The sequence below is a fragment of the Mandrillus leucophaeus genome, unplaced genomic scaffold (genome assembly GCF_000951045.1).
Source record: "Mandrillus leucophaeus isolate KB7577 unplaced genomic scaffold, Mleu.le_1.0 Scaffold374, whole genome shotgun sequence".
Lineage (NCBI taxonomy): Eukaryota > Metazoa > Chordata > Mammalia > Primates > Cercopithecidae > Mandrillus > Mandrillus leucophaeus.
In genome coordinates, this window is record NW_012103965.1 from 857,211 (window position 1) to 879,528 (window position 22,318).

General features: G+C 42.3%; 1 protein-coding gene across 4 annotated transcripts in view; it reads left to right on the forward strand.

Moving 5' to 3' along the window:
* The window catches only part of ACACA (acetyl-CoA carboxylase alpha), a 355,889-nt gene that overhangs the window by 320,975 nt on the left and 12,596 nt on the right, over positions 1-22,318 (forward strand). For all 4 annotated transcript variants that reach the window (XM_011990217.1, XM_011990219.1, XM_011990218.1 and 1 more), the window contains 3 exons: positions 6,968-7,145; positions 8,572-8,684; positions 21,607-21,761. In XM_011990217.1, coding sequence (XP_011845607.1) covers positions 6,968-7,145; positions 8,572-8,684; positions 21,607-21,761 — 446 coding nt within the window. The remainder of the gene's footprint in view (positions 1-6,967; positions 7,146-8,571; positions 8,685-21,606; positions 21,762-22,318) is intronic.

The following is a 22,318-nucleotide window of genomic DNA, read 5'->3' on the forward strand; positions in this document are numbered from 1 at the left end:
CTACATACCTGGAGGGCATGAGAGTATGCTAAGTATAAATTCCATCTGTCTTGGGGAGAATTTGGGGTTCTAAAGCAATAGGATAGGGCCAGGCATGGTGGATCACCTGAGGTCAGGAGTTCGAGACCAGCCTGTCCAACATAGTGAAACCTTGTCTCTACTAAAAATACAAAATTAGCCAGTTGTGGTGGTGCATGCCTATAATCCCAGCTACTTGGGAGGCTGAGGCAGGAGAATCACTTGAACCCGGGAGGTGGAGGTTGCAGTGAGCCGAGATTGCACCACTGCGCTCCAGCCTAGGCAGCAGAGGAAGACTCCATCTCAAAGAAAAGAAAATAAAATGCTTAGGGACATACAAAATGTGAAACAAGGAACTCTCAATAGGGCACTTAAAAATAGCTTAGGGTGGAAGCACCCCCAGCCTGTGAGGGAGGAAAAGCCTGGGGAAACTACCAGATGGTCAGTTTTGTGGCAAGAGGGATTTGAATTTTTTGCCGACAATGTTTCCTTACTTGTCTAGGAAGAGCCCTGTATGGCCAGGCCTCGTTGGCAAAATGTAGACTAGGTTGATTTTGTGTGTGTGTGTGTGTGTGTGTGTTTGTGTTTGTGTGTGTGTGTGTGTGTTTGTGTGTGTTTGGTTTTTTTTCTTTTTTTTTGGTTGAAAAGTTTACCTTTGCCTATATTTGCTGGAGAACTACCATATTTTATACTTTTCTTGGGAGAGACTTGGACTATACATCCAAATTAATGATTGTATATATTTTTTAGATTATCACGGTGAATTATTTTTTGACCAAGATAATAAATTAGCAGAAATACCATGAGAAATTGAGAGTATACGGTTAAGTCAATCCTACACATTTTTATTGAGTTCTGTGTGTTAGGAACGATGCCAGCCACTTCAGAGAACAAAAATAAGTCAAAATAAGTCAGAAACAGACATTGCCTCACAGAGACAAGAGAAATGTCTTGAGCAAAATGATAAAGCCATAGTGTATAAACAAAATACCAGGATGTTCAAAAGAAGATGGTAGTTGTATAACAAAGGGTAGGGGGACCTGAAACCCCCTCATTCATATATATATGAGGTTCATTCAGCATTAGATTTCACTTGATCCCACATTCCTTGGCTCTAGTATTTTTGTCGAGACCTGGGAGAGAATGCTATGCTATTACTCCTTACTTACCTCTTTGTGGGGGGCCCATTGAGAATGTACTCTTTCTGACATTACTTTGGAGTGTCACCCTGGATATTTTATCCTAACTGAAGTTCAGAGTTCAAAAGTTTCCAATGTAGCAATTCTAGGAAAAGCTTCAATTCTGCTACATATTTTGGCTCAGGCCCAGATTGGCTGCCACGCTGTAACAATAAGAACAACAACAATTAAGGTTCATTGAGCTCTTTTCACCAGAAACTTGTGCTAACAATTTTACATGTATTATCTTACATAATCATCATAACAAGCTCCTCTAAGGGGTAGGTTATATTGTTATCCACATTTTACATAAATTAAGATTTATGTAAATTAGGTTAAGTAAATTTCCCAAGCTCATTCAGCTAAAAAATGGCAGAGTTGGGAAAGGAAGGTGGATCTGTCTGACTCCCTGTAACACAGTTGGCTGATTTAGAGCCTAAGACCAGAACTAGATCTACTAGAATATCCCTATAACAGAATGTCAAGGTTCCTGAAAAAGTTATTATCCTACCTACTTCCCCTCTACTTTGGGGGTGTCCTTGGTTATTGTGAAAAGAAATTTCAAGAGCTCAGAAATGAGTTCATTTTTTATTGTGGTAAAATATACATAATATTTATCATTTTAATTATTTGTAAGTGTACAATTCAGTGTTATTAAATACATTCACAGTGTTGTGTAACTATCAAACTTTTCATCATCCTCAACATAAACTCTATACCCCTTACACAATAAGTACCCATTCCTTTCTCCCCGCTGCCCTTGGTCTGAAATGAGTTTTTGGCCTGATATATAGACCAGGGCAAGTTCTGTCTTCTTAATTTTGGTGCTGATGCATCCTTTTACACCTCGCATAAGACAAATAAGATTTAGGGAAGATAGAGATCCCTGTGAAGGTAGGAGGGGGAGGAACAGTGCCTTTCATATTTACATACAGGTCAGGGTGTTGTCTACGTATTATCTCATGTAAAGGGACCTAAACTGAGGGCCTCTTGTCATTCTTCACATCCCTTGGGGAGATGTTTGCAGTTTTGGTTTCAATACTGACTGGGGATTATTCAGGGAGGGAAAATAAACAATTATGCCATCCCTCAGTGCACACAAACACACAGCCAGGAGCCGACTGCACTGTGGGTAAAATGACTCCAAAATTGTGTGTAATGAGTAGGAAAAGATTAGAGACAGCTCTTGCTATGCTGAAAATTGACATTAGTGGAGGGGAAAAAAAAAAACTCTTTACTAGTCGGCCTAGGAGGTCTAATTCGAGCAGTAAAAATATAAATAAATAAATAAAAGCATGTCAAGATGGTATTGGTGCTTTTTTTCCAATGAGCTCTATCTGGCCGGAAGGCTATTCAGCATAATGCAAAATTAAATTATAAAAACTGGCTGAATATTTAGATGGAAGAGCCATTTGGAAGCAGTTTATTTAGACGAACCGGCAATGACCCACAACAGGGAGACATCAAGCGTGAAATTTACTAGAAATTAGCACCAGGGTCCCAGCCTCAGCATGAATAGCTTGATAGGATGCAAATCCCAGTGATATTAAGCTGCCTCACTGCTGGTGCTACAGGGTCACTCTCAGTTGGCTTTTCATGTTATACTTATTATTTTTTCCTGGGACAGGTTATAAATAACAATAAAAAAAACATTTATTGAAAACTTTAACCGGAATGAAAGTCTATTTTAAAGTCTCTGATTACTTGGATGTTGAAATACAGTGTCAGCCGATCATAATGAACTAAGGAGAGATATTATGTATATGTAGCTTGTGTATGGCTAATGTTTACCTTCAGTTTCTAACAGATAATCTTGCCCAAGCCAATAAGATCTGTTTCATTTTCAAGAGTGTGGGACACTGTGGAAACACTCTGCCACCCTGTTCCCTTGTTTGATACACATGGTTGCCACAGTTTATCCATGTTTATAACAATAAAAGCCCTAGGCAGGGTTGGTGCCTAGGTGCTGAGCGCACACTGCAAAGGTTGTGTGTGATCACCATTCATGCAGATGTGCTTGGCCCAGCATGCTAGAAAACTCCAAGCTCCCGCCTCTCCAGTGAAGAACCTATCAGTATTTTCCATTCCCAGTTGCGTTTCTCAGGGCCTGAGAATTGACAGCATATGCATAGCTTTAAAATTCTGTAGACTGATTTCTAACCTAAACCCTTGGGGGATCACCCCTCCCCTGCTGCTCTTGGCTGTGCTTTTGCTCTGTCTCTTAAATATGAAGGGATTTCAGACAATTGTGTGTCAGATTGTTGCCAAGTGTTTCAACCTGCCTTTCAAAATATGTGGTTTGGGGCAGCTGCAGTTAGTCTGAGCATGTTGATTACAGAGTTTATTTGTGTGTTTGTTGATATTTTAATAGCCTGCTTTTTGGGTGTTTTGATGTTTGGGCTGTGGGACTGTAGGTGTTCCAAGTTAGATGGAGGCAATATATTAGTCCCAAACATGTGAGCTTTAACAAACCCTGATGCTCCTTTCCTACCCACAGTCTTGGGGCTGAAAAATATTTGTTTGGCAGTCAGATCCAAGCCTCACACAGGCTGGTAGTGTTATCAGTATAGTTTTGAACGTTTCTGAACACAGGAAATCCAGCAACCGTTGGGAATATTCAATCATGTATTCAAGTCTCTTTTTCTGGTTTTATTTTACTCATCATATTAGATGTTGGAAAGCAGAGTACTTTCCAACAGTCTCATGCTGTCTCTCCTAGCAGTAAGAATGAAGTAGTAGAGGCCGGGCACAGTGGCTCACACCTGTAATCCCAACACTTTGGAAGGCCGAGGTGGGTGGATGGCTTGAGCTCAGTGAGACCAATCTGGGCAACATGGTGAAACCCTGTCTCTACAAAAAATACAAAAATTAGATGCGCATGGTGGCACACACATGTAGTCTCAGCTACTTGGGGTGCTGATGGAGGAGGGTCGCCTGAACCCAGGAGGCAGAGGTTGCAGTGAGCTGAGGTTGTGCCACTGCACTCCAGCCTGGGTGACACAGCGAGACCCTGGCACCCTGCTCCCCACCTCAAAAAAAAAAAAAAAAAAAAAAAGAATGAAGTAGTAGAATGTGCACATAAGGGCCAACAAGATCTAGATTTGAGTCTTATCTCCACCACTCACTCTTATTTAACTAAACCTCAGTTTACTCACCTGCAACTTGGATATATAAATAAGATGATGTTCTGATGATTAAATGATTTATATGTGTGTATATATAATCATGTTCCCTGGTACACAGTAAGCTAGCCATGATGATGACAAAAAGCAGCCCACGTCCATTTCATAAAAGTAAAAATCGCACACACACACTCATCTTCATTCGAAACTGTTTGCATATACCAAAAATCTAGTATTTTTTAAAACAGATGAATGAAAATACATTTTAAATAAAGTCTCCCCCTTTCTGGGATGTCAATCTGTTAATTATAATACAGAGACAGATTTTGTTATTGCTAAGTCTTTAACAAGAAGAAGTGAGTAAAAGAGCTGGAAACTTTGTCTTCACTTACCTCTAACTTTTTTTTCTTTTTCAGGTAGAATGACTTTTTGTGCTGTCTTTTATTGCTTTATTTTCTCCTTTTATCTATACCTTCCATTTCCTCTCTTTGCATGATATCGTTGAGGGACACTCTTTTCTGTTACTTGTTCTGAGACTGTACTCTTGGCAGCACTGAAAAATGTACTGCTAATTACGCAATTATTTTATTATGTAGCACTGGTTGAAATATCCACTAAAGAATTAATTTAGTTAAAATAATTTGAACTGAGCAATTATTTTCATAACCACAGAATTAGCGTAAAGCGCTTAAAGTCCTTTATTCCCTGCTCTTCATACAGCAGTTGTGTAATTAGCAGTAAATTTTTTTGGTCTTAGCTTTTCTCCCAAAGGAATAAATGTCTTCACTCTGATCATATACATGGAGTATATAATCATACACATTCCACATAGAATAGGGAGTGTTTTCTGGGGCAACTTGGAATTTCTGAAGTATTCACAGACACACCAGGTTGGGGCAGTGGAGCATATGCCTTGCAGTGAACTATGCTCACTGATGGTTTGTATATTAAGCCATTTTTACTTTGGAGAAGGTGGCAGTTTAATTTACCAGTAACTACAATGAAAGCAATTTCTATTTGGTTTGCTCTTAACTTCCTGAAAAATGCTTCTTTGCCTTGGATTCCCAGAATTGATTTATTCCAAATTGAGATCCTCTCCTTGATAAGAAAGTTTGAACTCAGTTGAACCTGTTATTTGGTATTTAGAAAGGATCCATTGTGGCTCCACTGAAGTACTCATTAAACATCTGGACTCATAAACCTAAAACTTTAGCAATGGACTTCAGTGAGCTGGGAAATGGGAAGTCCGTAAAAAGTTGGGAAATAAATAACTGATCCAGTTTTCCAGGGACTCACTTTATGTATACATCATGGGTCCTTTTCTTCAGGCTGCTCCTGGCTTTGGAGGAATTACAAAATGTACTTTTTTTTTTTTTTAAGGCAGGGTCTCGCTCTGTTACCCACACTGGAATACAGCAGCATGATCACAGCTCACTGCAGGTCTCGGCCTCCTAGGCTCAAGTGATCCTGCCACCTCACCCTCTGGGGTTGCTGCTGGGACTATGGGAATGTGCCACCATGTTTTGCTAATTTTTTTTATTTTTTGTAGAGATAGGGTCCCTCTCTATTGGTCTTGAACTCCTGGGCTCAAGCGGTCCTCCCACCTCAGTCTCCCAAAGAGCCGTGATTATAGGTGTGAGCTACCATGCCCAGTCTACAAAACATACTCTTTAGCAGAATGAAGAGGTGGCTCTTCTCTTGTTTTTTGTTTATTTTGTTTTATGTTGTTTTTGAGACAGAGTCTTGTTCTGTCACCCATGCTAAAGTGCAGTGGCAAGATCATGGCTCCCTGTAGCCTCGACCTCTTGGGCTCAAGTGATCCTCCCACCTCAGCCAAGTAACTGGGACTGCAGGCATGTACCATCATGCCCAGCTAATTTTTTATTATTTGTAGAGACGGGTTCTCACTATGTTGCCCTGGTTGGGTCTCTTCTTCTCATGTGGCTGTGTAGTATTTCCTAAATATTTTTTAAAATTTTCTGTCACTGATACCGTATAAAAATGCAACTGTTAAAGAATTTGTTTTTCTTTCTCATTATATTATTTCCAGAGTATATAATTAATTCATTCAGCATTAATTCATTCAGCAGATATTTGTTGAGCACTAACTATGTTCAGGCACTGGGCAGGGCTATTGGGATACCAAGATGAAAAATAGTTTTTGAAGATAAAATTTTTAAAGGATCAATTTCCATTAGCTGCACATTTGAAGAGCTCATCCTATGCTAAGCCTCATGAGAAGAACTGAAAAGAGGTAGAATAGTTCCTTCCTTTAGAAAACTTAATGTAGTGGGAGAGCACATATTGACATGAAAAATACTCAACATTTGTAGAGCAAATGTGAATTAATGTGGTGAAACCTGAGTACAGAAATTCAGACAGGATATGAAATGGAAAGGCAATCTGGAAGACGTACACACTGTATCTTGTGAAAGACAGTGCATCTCTCTGTTGCTGTCTTGAGATTTTGAAGATCCTCTGGAGTCTTGAATGGGATACAGGTCGATACTCCCTTCAGTCTTTAGGGTGACCAAACAGGAGGCATAGTATGAGGAGGCTATTCGTGGCCAGAGGTCCTGAACAGTGTTTAAAAGTACTGCTTTGAGGAAGAGAAATTTCATGATTTCTAATTTGTCTCATTCTCCGTAGATATGTACGACCAAGTGCTGAAGTTTGGTGCTTACATTGTGGACGGCTTGAGGGAGTGCTCCCAGCCTGTGCTGGTTTACATTCCTCCCCAGGCTGAGCTGCGGGGCGGCTCCTGGGTAGTGATTGACTCCTCCATCAATCCCCGGCACATGGAGATGTATGCTGACCGAGAAAGCAGGTAGCGTGCCTTCCGTATTTCCATTCACTGTAGCTTTAGGGACACTGTAGCTGTTGGTTTCCTCCTGGAAAATGGTGTAGCCATGGCACTACAGCACCACATCCTGTGATTCCAAACCAAAGCTTTTTCCTTCCATTAGAGTCCAGGTCCTCACTCTAGCATTTTAGGAAGCTGAAGACCATGGTGTTTGTAGCACCCAAAAAAACTGCAAGGGAGAACCTCAGGCTTGTTGGGAGGCAGTACCTGAAACTGCTTAAATAAAACAGATCTAATCTGGCATCCTTTCACAGTCTGTTCTCAGCTTTCCTAAGTAAACTTCAAAACATATTTCTTTGACATTTTCCTAGCAAACTCCTACCTCCAGTCGTTTTAGTGGACCGCCCACTTCTCTCTTGTCTCCCCAAATTCAGCCTTCTTTGTCAAAGGCTGCTTAGGAGAGTCCAGTAGTTTCACTGTGAAACCTCTAGGCTAAGAGGCTTATTATTTACATTCTGTACTTAGGGGTTTATTATTTTTTAAGTCCTAAACTCATCTGATACCAGATCAGAGACAATTCCTCTACAGACTTTGGAATCAGACTGTCTGGTTTCAAATCCAGTTCTGCCTCTTGTTATATTTGGACGAGTCTCATAACTTCCTAAACCGTAGTTTTCTCATCTGTAAAACGGGAATAATCACAGAACCTTACTACGTAGTAGATGGAGACTGGGCATAGGATTGTTGTAAGGATTTACATGTAAGTGATTAGAACAGTGCCATGTACATAGTAAACATTAGCTATATTTTTTTAAACTAGAAAGCTGTGGGGTTTTTTTTTTTTAAAGATGTTTAGGGCAAAGTTTCTGGGGATCGAACATCATTAGTATGCACTAAAAGTAACCCTGAGACCTTTGACTCTGCTCATTTCCATATCACTGGGCAGAATGTTTTACTTCCTACTTGGCCTGGCTTAGTGTGTCTGATCAGTGTCCTACAAGCAGACTGACAGCTGTGGTATTGGTGAGATAGATAGATAGATAGTATTGATGAAGCATTGCCCTTCATCACTGTACATCCTACGTGATGGAGGTGATTCCCCTGTCACTGTGCCTACAGCATTTTTTTTTCCCATGGAAAATAATGTGATTCCTGTTACTCTTACCAGCTGTAGGTAGTGGAATCTGTATTCTTCTCCCTTTGAAATGGAAGTTGACTAGTGTGGTAATGAGAATTACTTTAAATACTTTTTGCCAGGCCTTTCTCATACCTCACTTAGACACTTCTCTGGCGCCTACTATTCTCCCTGGGGAGATGTCTGTTAACCATAGGTGGGCAAAACCATAATGAAGCTATTTCTTGGTCCACAAATTGTAACTGGCCTCATTTTGTTGTCTCCTTCCTTTAAAGTACCTCTATTTCTGTATTGTTTTCTTTCTTTCTGATCCAGGGGATCTGTTCTGGAGCCAGAAGGGACAGTAGAAATCAAATTCCGCAGAAAGGATCTGGTGAAAACCATGCGTCGGGTGGACCCAGTCTACATCCACTTGGCTGAGCGATTGGGTATGTCTGCTTGTCCTCCTGGCAAATCAATGAGCCATTCAGCTGATTTGTAATGAGTGCATTCATAGGCCAGGGGAGGAGGCACTGAAGCATTTGATCAAATTCATGATAATCTTTATTTACTGTCCTCTATATGGTAAAAACCCTGGTAGAATGAAATAGTGTGTATAATAGGGAAAGTGAGCCCTAAAAAAGCAAAAGTCACCTGATTTTTTTTCCTGATATTTCCTTAGAGTGCAAAAAGCCCGTCTTTCTAAGATGTCCTTGTAGAGAATGAGTAGCTAGAGTTGCTGCTGGGGGCAGGCCTCACCAGACAGAGAATATGCTAGATCTAAATATGTCCTGTTTCTACTTGTTTCTTCGGACAGCTCACTTCATTTCTGAGAGATGGGATAGAAAAGCAGGAGTCTTTACCCAGGCGGTGTCCAGGGGTCATCCTGAGCTAGAGAAATAGAAGTAAAGATTGCGCACTGTGTTCTTCCAAACAGTAACTGCAGCCAGAATAGCCCTGAGAGCAGGCGTGCTTAATGCTTCCAGCCATTACTCTCTTGCTCATTTGTTTTCAGAGCTTTTGGAAGCCACTTGCGATTTGAACATAGGACTAAACCGTGGGAGTCCTGTGTTGAGTCCAGAGTCTAAATGAGTTTCAGATTCTTTTAAAACACTGATTTTCTGCCTAGGTCTCCCATTGAGCTGCTTGCTATGTTAGTAAAGATAATTGCTCGAGGTTCTTTTGTCGGTTGGTTTGTCTTGTTTTTGTTTTTTTCCTAAAGGAACAGAGATTGCCTTTAAAACGTAGTGAAACTCAGTGAATGGAGAAGAAATGCTAGCTCATTTATGTTCCAAATGATAATTTAATTAATAAAGTACCATTTGTGGACTGTATATCCCTACCATCCAGAGACAGAAAAATCCCGTTTGCCTACACTGTGGAGACTGTACATCCAGGTATTTAGAGCACTGAGCCAGGTTGCCTGCCAAACACGGTGACTTGGGTTACAATAAACCCTGTTTGTGTCCCATTGTTTGCCACTGGGTAACAGCCACCAATAAGTCTAACTCACCACAGTCTGATCCTTTTATGGGGAATGCACACATACAAGAAATGAGAGTTGTTTCTAAAATCTATTGCCACCCAGAATTGTTGAGGTGGTTTTTTTCTCTTTCTTTTCCAAACAGGATAATTACTTCTGACCAACCCCATACACTTTAATTAAAGTAACTGCAGCTCAACAGCAAGTTACTTACAACTGTACATAGAAAGAGCTCTAAAAGCTTCAGCCACTGATAAGCATCTCACTTAGATGGCTCATAATTGCTGCCAGCATCCCTCGATTGTGTTTACCACTAATTCCATACAAAGGCAGCAATGCTGCAATTGCAGGGTACAGCAAATTGCATCATTTTCCTTTTTCTTTTTTTCCTTTTTTTTCTTCCTTTTTCTTTTCCTTTTTTTTTTTTTTTCTTCTTTTCTTTCTTTTTTTTTTCCTTTTTGCTGGTTTTCTTTCTGGCCAATTTAAAATTTGTCAAAGTCGGTCTTCTTCTGGATCACTGCCCTTTGATATTTCGCGCACTCCATTTGCCACAAACAAGCCGCAGGGCCGCAGTTCATGCTGACTCTAGCAGAAGCAGAGAGAGCTCCATTTATCTTACACTGCCTGCTGAATTCCTACTCATTAACTAGGGGTTCACTGCCTCTTTTTAACCCCCCAATGGCTGTTATCCCTTCAGAGTAACTGGGTAGTAGGGAGAGGGATCCTCTCTCCATTTGCAGAAGGACTGGATGGTTAGGGGTGTGGGGATGAAGCTTCTTTCTCTTCAGGGAAAGTGATGTCGCTCCCACCTTCAACCAGCACCTTTTAACTTTTGAAGCACTTGAAGGGGAGAGGGAGGAGACTCCCAAGTGATAGCCGTTTAATCATTTGTTACAAATCATCTCATTATCAATTTCCTATCCGCATTGGAGAAAACCATATTTATTTAACCTTGACCAAGATGGCACTTGAAGAAGGACCCTTAGTCTGCTAAATGTGAAGCAGGCTCTGGCCTAGGGCAGCTTGGGGACATGAGCAGTGGACTTGGAAGAAGAATAACTAACTGCGAGTCTTGTAAATTATTTAACTTCTCCGAACATCAGTTTTTTCCAACCATAAAGTGGAGATCACACCTCTGCCTAGCTAATATGAGGAGCAGATGAGTACGCATTTACTTCGTTGCATCATTATCTTTCCGTCTTAGTCATTAGAAAAAGCAGATGGCCATGTTTGGTATCCAGCATTCTCTGTGGCTCCGTCCCACATGTGGAAATAGGAAAGAAACAGAAGTATAGTCCTGTCTCTCAGGGATATCCGACACGGGCAGCTGTCTCTGCGACAAAACAGGTCAGCCTGGATATAACGGGACATACTACGAACCCGGTTCCTTTGGGGTTCACAATGATTCCAGCTCTTTTAGCAATGCCTAGAACCAAACTACCGAAATTCTTTTTCACAAAGTGGGTGAAAATTGTCTCGTTTTTCAGATTGGGAAATTGAGGCCAAAAAAGTGAATAATCTAAGATACAAAATAAATAAAACTACACCAGAGCCCAGAATGGAATTCTCATTCCCTGTGTTCTCCATTTCTCAGGATTTCTTCAGATTTTTCCTCAGCTGAATACTGAGCCTAAAATAAACAAGGATTCTTTCCCGTTGTAATCTAAAGCCAATTCCACAGAGAAAATCTGATTTAGGAGAAAGCCTGTAGGAGTGGATGTTATCTTGTGTTCCCGTTCTCTCCCCAAATCTGCCTCTTTACTGGGGAGCTCACTCACAGATCACTCAGACAAAGCAGCGCACAACTGATCGACTGTGTTCAAAAACATAATTATTCCAGGCGCGGTGGCACACACCTGTAATCCCAGCACTTTGGGAGGACAAGGCGGGCAGATCACTTGAGGTTGGGAGTTCGAGACCAGCCTGACCAACATGGAGAAACCCCGTCTCTACTAAAAATACAAAATTAGCCGGGCATGGTGGTGCATGTCTGTAGTCCCAGCTACTCAGGAGGCTGAGGCAGGAGAATCGCTTGAACCCGGGAGGTGGAGGTTACAGTGAGCCAAGATCGCACCATTGCACTCCAGCCTGGGCAAGAAGAGCAAAACCCTGTCAAAAAAAAAAATCATAATTACTATTTATTTTCTAAGAATGAGTAATATTTAACTTCGAGCAGCTAACTTCATCTCTTCTAGAACTTTGATTTTTTTTAATGGCCTTTTGTCATCTTACATGGTTAGTTTGGGTGGAAAGATGGTGAATTACTAGTTTGCAGGTCTGTGATTATAACAGAAAATATGTAAATAGTACCTACACCGATTCCTAATAGAAGTAAAGGGAAGAATTACCTCAGAAAGAAAAGTGAACAAAGCCCACGCCCCCGAGACTTGCATTGCTGAATCTGTTCTGACCCTGATTCACAGAACCAGGGCTTGGTAGAGTCATTTCAAGAATTACTTCCTACCATTTGGTTGCCTTAAGGAAATTAAATTTCTTCTCTGGAAATGGAGCCGCAGCCCTCCCAGGCCTTTTTGTCTCTCTCTGATATCCTTCTACTGCCTCACAAGGCCAGGAGCAGGGAGAGTGGCTGTGGAGCAGGATGGCCTTGCTAGCCTGGCCTCTTGAGTGCTGTGACCTGAGGTCCTCTCCTGGATCCTTCCCCTCCTTTTGTGTTCAGAGAGAAATCAATTTAGATGGAGAGAGAACTGTCCAGCCCAAGTGTGAAGCAACTGTAAGTTCCCCACTGTCCCTCTCTCTCAATACGAAGAGCACCTGGGCAAAGAGCCACTTAGGGGAACTTGTTCTTGGTCGTGCCCCTATTCCCAGGCAGCTGGCAGCCTGCCACACAGCACCGCCACCCACACAGAACATGCCCTGCCTGCCTGCCACAGTGAGCAGCAGCATGGACTGAGCACTGCTGCTGGCCCTCGCCTAGTCCTTCTAGGCCTGCCCACACCCACCATGTCTTCAGGGTCAAGGTTGCCCCAGGTGCAGATATGGAGCATTGTGGTGGCAGGTGAGGATAAACTCCCGTCTGTAAAAATCTTCAGGAATGCCTTCCTCCCAAGCCTTCTCTTTAGCAGCCAGAATGACAGGAAAAAGACTGTTCCCTGGGCTAAGGGAACTTAAGGGTTAAGCTGCTTTTCTGGCAGAGGTGATCATAGTATCTGAGTTGTGTTTTTCCAACTCTTGTGTCTATCTTCAGGAGGCTGAAAGCTGAAAAGAGACAGAGTTGCTTGTTTGAGGCAGAAAGTATGTCGTTGCCTGGAAAGTTAAGACTAGGAAAGAAAGAAGTTCCGATACGCATGCCTTAGTGAGTGGCCTTTCACCTCTCACCTGTTGAACTTGGAGTGTCCTCGCTGACACTACGGCCACTGTGTCCTCTGCAGTAAGGAGGCTGATGAGAAATAACACGAGGCTTTCTATCACAAAGGTAGATGTGGGATCTTGCCTCCTCTCCTGTTAGCAGTAGCTGAAAACCTACCCCTCACACTGATTCAGAAGCTATTTGACTTGGTGAAGTTTAGTGCAATAGTGACAACATTTTCTGAGAAGAGAAAGGGGTCATTTTAGTTTGATCCTTTAATCTGATTGTATTTATAAAAGCACCTGGGCTTGCTTCCCCTAAGAAAGCAGTGATTCACAATTCTGTTTGGCCAGAGGGACCTGGCAGGCATTTAGTTAAAGGGATTCCCCAAGAGAAAGCTGTCATCAGAATGTATCTTGGTCCCAAATGACCAGATCCCTGTATCCTGACCTGCCAGACATAGGGAGAGCAAATTGGGGAAGGAAAATAATGAAGACTGCAGAGGCATATTTCTACCAGAAGAATTCAGAGAATTATATGCTGTTTCCTGACCTTTTTTATATGGATATGTCTGCCTGGAAACACAGGGACAGGGCTGATCGGGGAGCAGTTTTTTTTTTTTTTTTTTTAATTCCTGTTTGGAAATCTCTGGGTTTTCTATTAATATAATGATTTTTAAAAATATGAACAGTAGAGCACTAACACTGTTGCAAGGAACTTTAGGGTTAAACATCCCCTGAGAGGATTGCTGTTAAAATCAATATGCAAATGTGGGTGTATTTAGATAGGTATGGCCCCCTTTGAAGAAAAGCAGATATATGAAAATGGGATTTTAAAAAAAGCTAGATACATTGGGAGAAATTATTCCCATTACAAAAGGATTATTTGCCTTACCAAAGGATTCACTGCAGGGTTCCTCATAAAATAGCTCCCTTAAGGCATTTAAAACAGGATCTGATTTACGCAGTTTTTCAAGAATGCTTTTGTGTAAAGAAAGGCACACCTGTTATGGATATAGAAATAGTTTTGCAGGATTTTTTTTTTACGCTATCTTAGTATCTTTATAGAAAAATTTCTTTCAACATAGAAAATGTGATTACATAGATCTTTTAAACAACTACTTGTGTTTGTACTTCTGAATCTTAATAAGATTCCAGTCTTTTTAATGCTGATTTTTCAGTCTCAAGGTTGAGGGATGGGAGTGTGTTTTAATATCTGAGATATTCAGGAGCTCTCTGGGGAGGGTGGTCTGGTTCTTATCTCTAGCGTCAGAAATATTGAACCAATGAAAGCAAGTTTCTTTCCTTTTCTTTTCTTTCATTCCTTTCTTTCTTTCTTTCGTTTCTTTCTTTCTTTCTTTTTTTTCCAGACAGAGTTTTGCTCTTGTTGCCCAGGCTGGAGTGCAGCGGCACAATCACGGCTCACTGCAACCTCTGCCTCCTGGGTTCAAGCGGTTCTCCTGCCTCAGCCTCCTGAGGAGCTGGGATTACAGGCATGCACCACCACGCCCGGCTAATTTTGTATTTTTAGCAGAGATGTGGTTCCTTCATGTTGGTCATGCTGGTCTTGAAGTCCTGACTTCAGGTGATCTGCCTGCCTGGCCTCCTGAAGTGTTGGGATTACAGGCCTGAGCCACCACACCCAGCGCAAATTGCTTTCTTAAGGAAGAAGGGCCCATCAACGTTAAAATTGGATTTAAATTTACATAGGCTTCTTAGTATAACTGTTTGTTTTTGTTTTTGAGATGGAGCCTCCACTGTCGCCTGGGCTGGAGTGTCGTGGAGATCTTGGCTCACTGCAACCTCTGCCTCCCAGGTTCAAGCGATTCTCCTGCCTCAGCCTCCCAAGTAGCTGAGATTACAGGCACCTGCCACCAAGTATAACTTTTTTGAAAGTTGAGAATGTTTTTTAAAACCCTTTAATATCACATTCTTTCATAAAACATTTTCCCTGTTTGCCAGACTGGGATTGTTGTTACATAAATGAGGAACGCAACTCAGAAAAGGAAAAAGATTTCTGTAAGGTCACCTAGAGCCTTTGGCTGAGCAGAGAATTTTTAGTCTACGAGTCTGATTTTTATTCCAAGCTTTGAAGATGTCACCTCCCCCAAATCCTGTTTTTATGATGTAGTTTGTTCATACACAGACTAGGGCTGGCCTTCTCCTGGCCTATTTAAGTGGTATGGCTGGGCAAAAAAATACCTCCTGCTGCAGAAATCAGCTATTTTCCTCTGGGAGTTTCCCTTTTTTTCTTTTTTCGGTCAGAGACAGATTCTCACTCTGTCCGCCAGCCTGGAGTTCAGTGTCATGATCATAGCTCATTACACCTCGACCTGCCAGGCTCAAGCAATTCTCCTACCTCAGCCTCCCAAGTAGCTAGGACTACAGGCATGCACCACCACAATTCAGCTAATTTTTAAATATTTATAGAGATAGAATTTCCCTGTGTTGCCAGGGCTGGTCTCAAACTCCTGGCCTCAAGCAATCCTTCCCACCTTGGCCTCTCAAAGTACTGACATTACAGGCATGACCCACCGTGTCCAGCCTCTCTTCACCTTTGATACCATGGAGGAGAAATGTGGCTTTTCATTGTATCCTGGCTCCAGGGAACACCTGATAGGCCACTGTGTTGTGGATACTTTCAAGTCAATTTGAACTGCTTTGTTTAAGGAGCATGGGCCCTTAAACCAGATTACCTAGTACAAAATCACAACTCCACTATTTCCTAGCTTTGTGGTCTTGGGTGAGTTACTTTTTTGTGCCTCAGTTTCCTCATCTTGTCTTTTAGGATTGTTGTAAGGATTAAATGAGATGAAAAGTACTTTAACAGTACCAGCACACAGTAACATCTCAATACTGTTAGCCCTTCTTATTTGATCAGTGATATTTCATCTCTGTTTAACTCTTTAAAATTTTTAATTAGAAGTGTGCATTTTTAGGATTTCATGGGGACTTATTTTTTAAGAGACAAGGTCACCCTCTTTCACCTAAGCCAAACTTGTCCAGCCTGTGGCCTGTAGGCCACGTGTGGCCCAACACAAATTTGTAAGCTTTCTTAAAACATTATGAGATTTTTTTTACAATTTTTTTCCCTAGCTCATTGGCTATCATTAGTGTTAGTGTATTTTATGTGTGGCCCAAGATAATAATTCTTCTTCCAATGTGGCCCAAGGAAGCCGAAAGGTTGGACACTCCTGACCTAGGCTGGAGCGCAGCAGCACAATCACGGTTCACCACAGCCTTGAACTCCCAGGCTCTAGCGATCCTCCTCCCTCAGCGGCCAGGGCATCTCTGGGACTACAGGCACGCTTCACCATGCCTGGCTAATTCTGGGGGCATGGGGGAGGAAAGACAGGGTCTCGCTTTGTTGCCCAGGCTGGCACCCTGGGCTCAAGCCATCCTCCCACCTTGGCCTCCCAAAGTTCTGGTATTACAGGTGTGAGCTACCACACTTGGCGTGTGTGTGTGTGTGTGTTTGTAGAGACAGGGTCTTGCTTTGTTGTCCAGGCTGATCTTGAACTCCTGGCTTCAGGCAGTGCTCCCAACTTGCATAGGGACTTTTTATTTTGGATAGGAAAGGATGGGAGCACCTACCTTTTTACTCCCGCCCAGCCATTTCCTAATGTAGAATTCTAGAAAAGAATGACTTTTCTCTCTGTAGCATATTCTTAAACACACTCACACACGTGTACACACCAACTTGCTTTCCTAAAAACCCCGAGGCCCTGCAATCTGGCTAGAAAAGAAAGAAAACCATTTCAAGATATTTAATTGTACAGGGAGCTTACAGGATTGATCGAGAGCTTAGCTTTTTACAATAGTCCAGTGAATAAGAAATGCTCCTGACAAACGATCAATGATAGGATAATCACTCTTTATCCCCCTCCTCATTCTTACCTTCTTTCTTTCAGGAGAACAGGGTTCAGAAGTCAAAAATCTTTATAGACGCCGCTTTTAAATTAAGCAGAAAATAGACATTGACATATTTGTTAATCTCCTCTAAATCATTACCGGCGCTGGCTGCTTTGCTGTACAAGGGGAGAGGGGCCTTCGGTGTGCAACACATGGATATAACTGGCTTAACAACAGCCTTTTATTTTTAGAAAATAAAATTTAAAAAATATATTTTCCCCTAAAACAAAGCACACAAATCCTTGACCTTCACATGAGCATTTAAAAACACATATATTCTCCACTTCAGTCTTTTCCTTGCTTTGATGTTTTTTTGAGGTGGGTCTTGAACCATAATCAGAGGCATTACTGAAGGAATCAAACAAGGCAGGCTTTGGAGGAATGCCCTGTGATCTTCCTAGTCTCAGTAGGGCCAGAGCATTACAGGCGTTTATTTTGTTATTCTTTCAAAGCTCTAGAATAGCTTGATTGAGAGGGTAAGACCCAGAAGCCAGCATCCTCTGTCCTTCCAACTTGGTGAAGCCAAAGCCTGGTTTCTGAAACACGGTCCTCAGCCCATAGCTGCTCCCTCTTCTGCAGCCAGTTCTTAACTCCTTGCGAACAGCAAACCAACTCTCCAGCTGGTTTCCCTATAGTGGCCGCTGCAGGATATCTACGTGCCAGCCTTCAGTACCATTTAACGTGGAAGAACACAGGCTTTGGAGAGAGCCAGACCCAAGTGTAAATCCTGACTTGCCCACTTAAGAGCTGGATGCAGCCAGGTGCGGTGGCTCACGCCTATAATCCTAGCACTTTTGGAGGCCAAGGCAGGCAGATCACCTGAGGTCAGTTTGAGACCAGTCTGGCCAACATGGTGAAACCACATCTCTACTAACAATACAAAAATTAGCCGGGCGTGGTGATGGGCACTTGTAATCCCAGCTACTTGGGAAGCTGAGGCCGAAGAATCACTGGAACTCAGAGGGGCAGAGGTTGTAGTGAGCCGAGATCACGCCACTGCACTCTAACCTGAGCGACAGAGCAAGACTCCATCTCAAAAAAAAAAAAAAAAAAAAAAAGAGCTGGATGCCATTGGGGAAGTCCCTTTACATTTCAGAGCTGTGGTTTTCTTACCTGTAAAATAGATACCCTGGCATAAAGTTGAGTTGTCATAAGAATTAGAGATCACATACCTGAAGCAACTGGGAAAGCACTCAGTAACATTGAAGTATTTAATGTTACTTTATCAGCCAGGAGCCCACCATCATCACTTAGCCTTTCAGAAATTAAAGGGACACTACTACTGAAGCACTTGTCTTCTGCCCAAGTAAGCAAGAAAGGACAGCTAACAGTCTTCAAAAGCTTTGGGACCCAGACTGCTGCATGTGAGCCTTGGCTCTGTCACTTGCTAGCTTTGTGACCTTGGTAAGTCGCGTAAATTCTCAGTGCCTCAGTCTCCTCACCTGTAAAATGGGAATAATAAGAATACCAGTCTCCTAAGGTTATTGTGATAATAAATTAACAAATATAAAGCACTTAGAATGGTGCCCAGTACCTTTGATTATTGATTATATGCATTGGATAGCCAGGAATAAGTTTTCTTTCCAGCTTGCCTCATTTTTAAAACTTTTCATTTGATAAGAATTTCACAAAAAAGTTACAAGAATAATTCAATGCTTTTTTCCTCAAATTCACCTATTGTTAATATCCCATTGCTTTATTATTTCTGCATATTCACATGTGTACATGTATTTATTGTCTCTTGCTCCACACACACATGCATTTTCTTTGAGCCGTTTGAGAAGTAATCTGTGGACCTCTTGTCTGTATTTTTATTTTATTTATTTAATATTTATTTTGTTGAGACAGAGTCTCACTCTATTGCCCAGGCTGGAGTGCAGTGGCGCAATCTTGACTCACTGCAAACTCCTCTTCCCAGGTTCAAGCAATTCTCATGCCTCAGCCTCCTGAGTAGCTGAGACTGCAGGCATGTGCCACCATGCCCTGCTAATTTTTGTATTTTTAGTAGAGACAAGGTCTTGTCATGTTGGCCAGGCTGGTCTCAAACTCCTGGCCTCAAGTAACCCACCTACCTCAGCCTCCCAATGTGCTGGGATTATAGGTGTGAGCCACCGCGCCCAGCCCTCATGCTTCTTTATTCATAAATATTAGTGTGTATTTCCAAGAACACAGACTTTCTCCTACATAACCACAATTATCAAAATCAAGAACCATAAACATTGATACTACTAATTCATGATTCATATTAAATAAAATTTTACCAATTATCTCAATGTCCTTTTTAGCTTTTTTTTTTTGAGGGGGCGGTCTGATATCTGATCTAATGAGCACACATTGAAATTCATTGTCAAGTATTTTTAATCTCCTTTAATCTGAACTGATTCTTCGACCTTTCTTTGTTTTTCACATTTTTGAAGAGTGAGCCACTTTTTTGTAGCATGTTTCCTCAGTTTGGGTTTGTGGTTAGATTCCGATTCTGCTTTTTGGGCAGGACTGTTGCGGAAGTCACGTTCTGTCCTTCTCAGGATGTCATCAGGAGTCACAGTATCAGTCTGTCCTATTGATGGTAATTTAATTACTTGTTTAAGGTGTTGTTCACTAGGTTAATCCACTATAAAGTTACCATTTTCCCCTTTGTAATTAATAAGTGATTTGTAAGGAATATTTTAAGACTTTGTGAATATTCTGTTTCTTATCAAACTTTCACCCACTGGCTTTGACATCCATTGATGATTCTTGGCAGAGTAATTTACTGTGATGCTTGTAAAACGGTGATTTTTCTAATTCCATCATTTCCTCTACACTTACTGTTCTTCTGCTGGAAGAGACAGTGTTCCCTTTCCCTTCTCCCTCATTTAATTACTTATATGAGGGTGAACTGGTAGATTCTAGTTTCATTCCACAAATACCCTGTCTGGTGATAAATATCATTATTTATTTTAGTGCTCATTGTCCCAGATCTGGCCAGTGGGAACACATTCAAAACTGGCTCCTGCATTGTTCTAACATGTCTCAATCATTTTTGAGGGCTTCCACCTCAGGTTCATCTGATGTTTTCCCTGCCTCAACCCTAGAATCAGCTATTTCTCCAGGGGATCTTGGTTTCTTTCTATGGAGAAGGGAAAACATTTGCTTCCCTGCCAAGGGTGTTCTGAGAATGTCTCATCTCCAAAGACACCAGCCAGCCCTTGATCCCTCAGCCCTCCTGCCATCAGCCCTCCAGGCAGATCTACGCTAGAATGTCATCCGTTAGTATGGGGCCCTGTGCGTTCATGCTGTTCAGATGTTTTGGAAGGAACACTGCTGAGGCACCGGGGCCTAAAGCAGCACATCAGTGGCACCTTCATCACAGTTTTGAAACGGTGATGAGCTTAAAAAAAGAGATAGAGTTGGGCATCCAAAAAACCTATAAAAATGGAACTTAAGTACTATAGTTACATCCCTCCTCTGTTAACCTGTGTTTATGTATAATACTTACTGCTCAGTCAGCAGCCCAAGGCTGTTTATGGCATATGATTCATAGTGGTGTAAAAAACGAGGCCTGTTCCCAGACAGGCATGCTTGAAATAGACCTTCGTCTTCTGCATCCTATCACCTGTGCTCATGTATTTATTTGTCAGCTTTGGTGACAAAGCACTTCAGGTTGTCCCTAACACCAGGGGCTGTCACCTATTGCTCCTTTAGCTAGACTTACTCCTCCTTACTAGGCAGGCAGCTAAATTTTCAGTATTGATTGCAGATCCCATTCTGAAAGTAATTAGGAAGAAAAGCACACCATAGCAACACCTCTACTGGGACGCTATTGATTGGGGGAGGGGTCCTTTGTTGTTACAAGGAATTCCAAAGTCTCCTGTCTGTTGAGTCAGAGTACCGTGTGCAGTGATCCAAATGAGGTTTGCCGACTGCCTTTCTCTTTTTACATCCTCCTTCTCCTTTAGCCCAGGAAGTAGAATGTCTTTGTCACTCTGGTCAGGGATTGGCTCTGGCAGTGGCAGCCCAGGCGGGAGACCACAGGCTAACCCACTGAGCTGACACAAGACATGAGGATCTGGCTCTGATTAGATTGAGTTCTGCTAATTAGAGATTAAGAGTATATAAACCTGAGATTAGAAGCCATGAAGTACTATGGCTTGTAACTTTAGGAGGTATTCAGGTCCTTGCCAAGTTTGGCAGATAACTTGCATGTACACAGGAAAACAAGAGCTGAGCTACTAGTTTGTGCTTGGAGCTTGGGGATGCTCTCACCACATCCCACATATGGAGTAGCCCACCTGCTTTGATGTTGGTCAGCAGGGATAGGCATGGTGTCAGCGTACAAGTACTGGCCTCGGAAAGGAGGAGTCTGGGTGGTGTCAGCAAGATGCTGCAGGCCTCTAGGTGGCTACTTGCACCTTCTCAGGGAGAGGCATGGGCGAGGGACTGCCATCTGCCTTCACACTTGTGACTGCCACAGGGAAAAGAGGGCATGTGGGCTTCCTGTGGCAAGATAAAGACAGGTCTGGCATCTTGTAGGGCCCTGTTAATCAGCAAAGAGCAGAGAAGACAATGGAGAGCCAGGCCACAGAGGGAAGAGGGGGCAGGCTGATGAGCTTCCTGTGATTGTGGCTGCTTCTGTGCAGAGAGATTCCTGGTCACTACAGAGTGTGACGGGCATGTTTATCTAATTGCAGGGACCCCGGAGCTAAGCACAGCTGAACGGAAGGAGTTGGAGAACAAGTTGAAGGAGCGGGAGGAATTCCTAATTCCCATTTACCATCAGGTAGCCGTGCAGTTTGCTGACTTGCACGACACACCAGGCCGGATGCAGGAGAAGGGTGTTATTAGCGTAAGTACAATGGTTGCCACTTCTCCTGACTTGTCAGAGGCCCACATGTTAGCAAGTATGTGTGCGTGTTGCACACAGGCTCACAAGCAGGGAGCTATGAGGGCCAAATTAAAACAACTCCTGCAGATCAAAACATTTTCAATATTTTTTAGATTTTCACTTTTTCTGTAGCTGTTATCATCCTAAAACAATGCATAATTTAGGTTTCCATTAATTCCTCAGGAGGCAAGCTGCATTTTACTGGTGGAAAACTGAGTCACATGTGCCTTCATTTGTGACGGGTCCTCAGGATGTGGGTTACTATAGGGTTAAGGTTCCTGCAGCAGCTAATTCATAATTGATCTGCAAGTTGTTTGATCCATCTTCTCAAAACCAATTTCTCCTTGTCTGGTTATCTGGGAACTCACAGCCTCTTCCCCAGAACATCTTAGCCATGTGTGGGATCAGCATTAGCTGGGCCCATGGCTGTGCACAGTGCTGCAGACAGCAGGGCATGTGGGCTGCAATTCTGCCCTGGGGAACATCTGGAAGTGCTAGGAGTTTACAGCCAGCTCTTG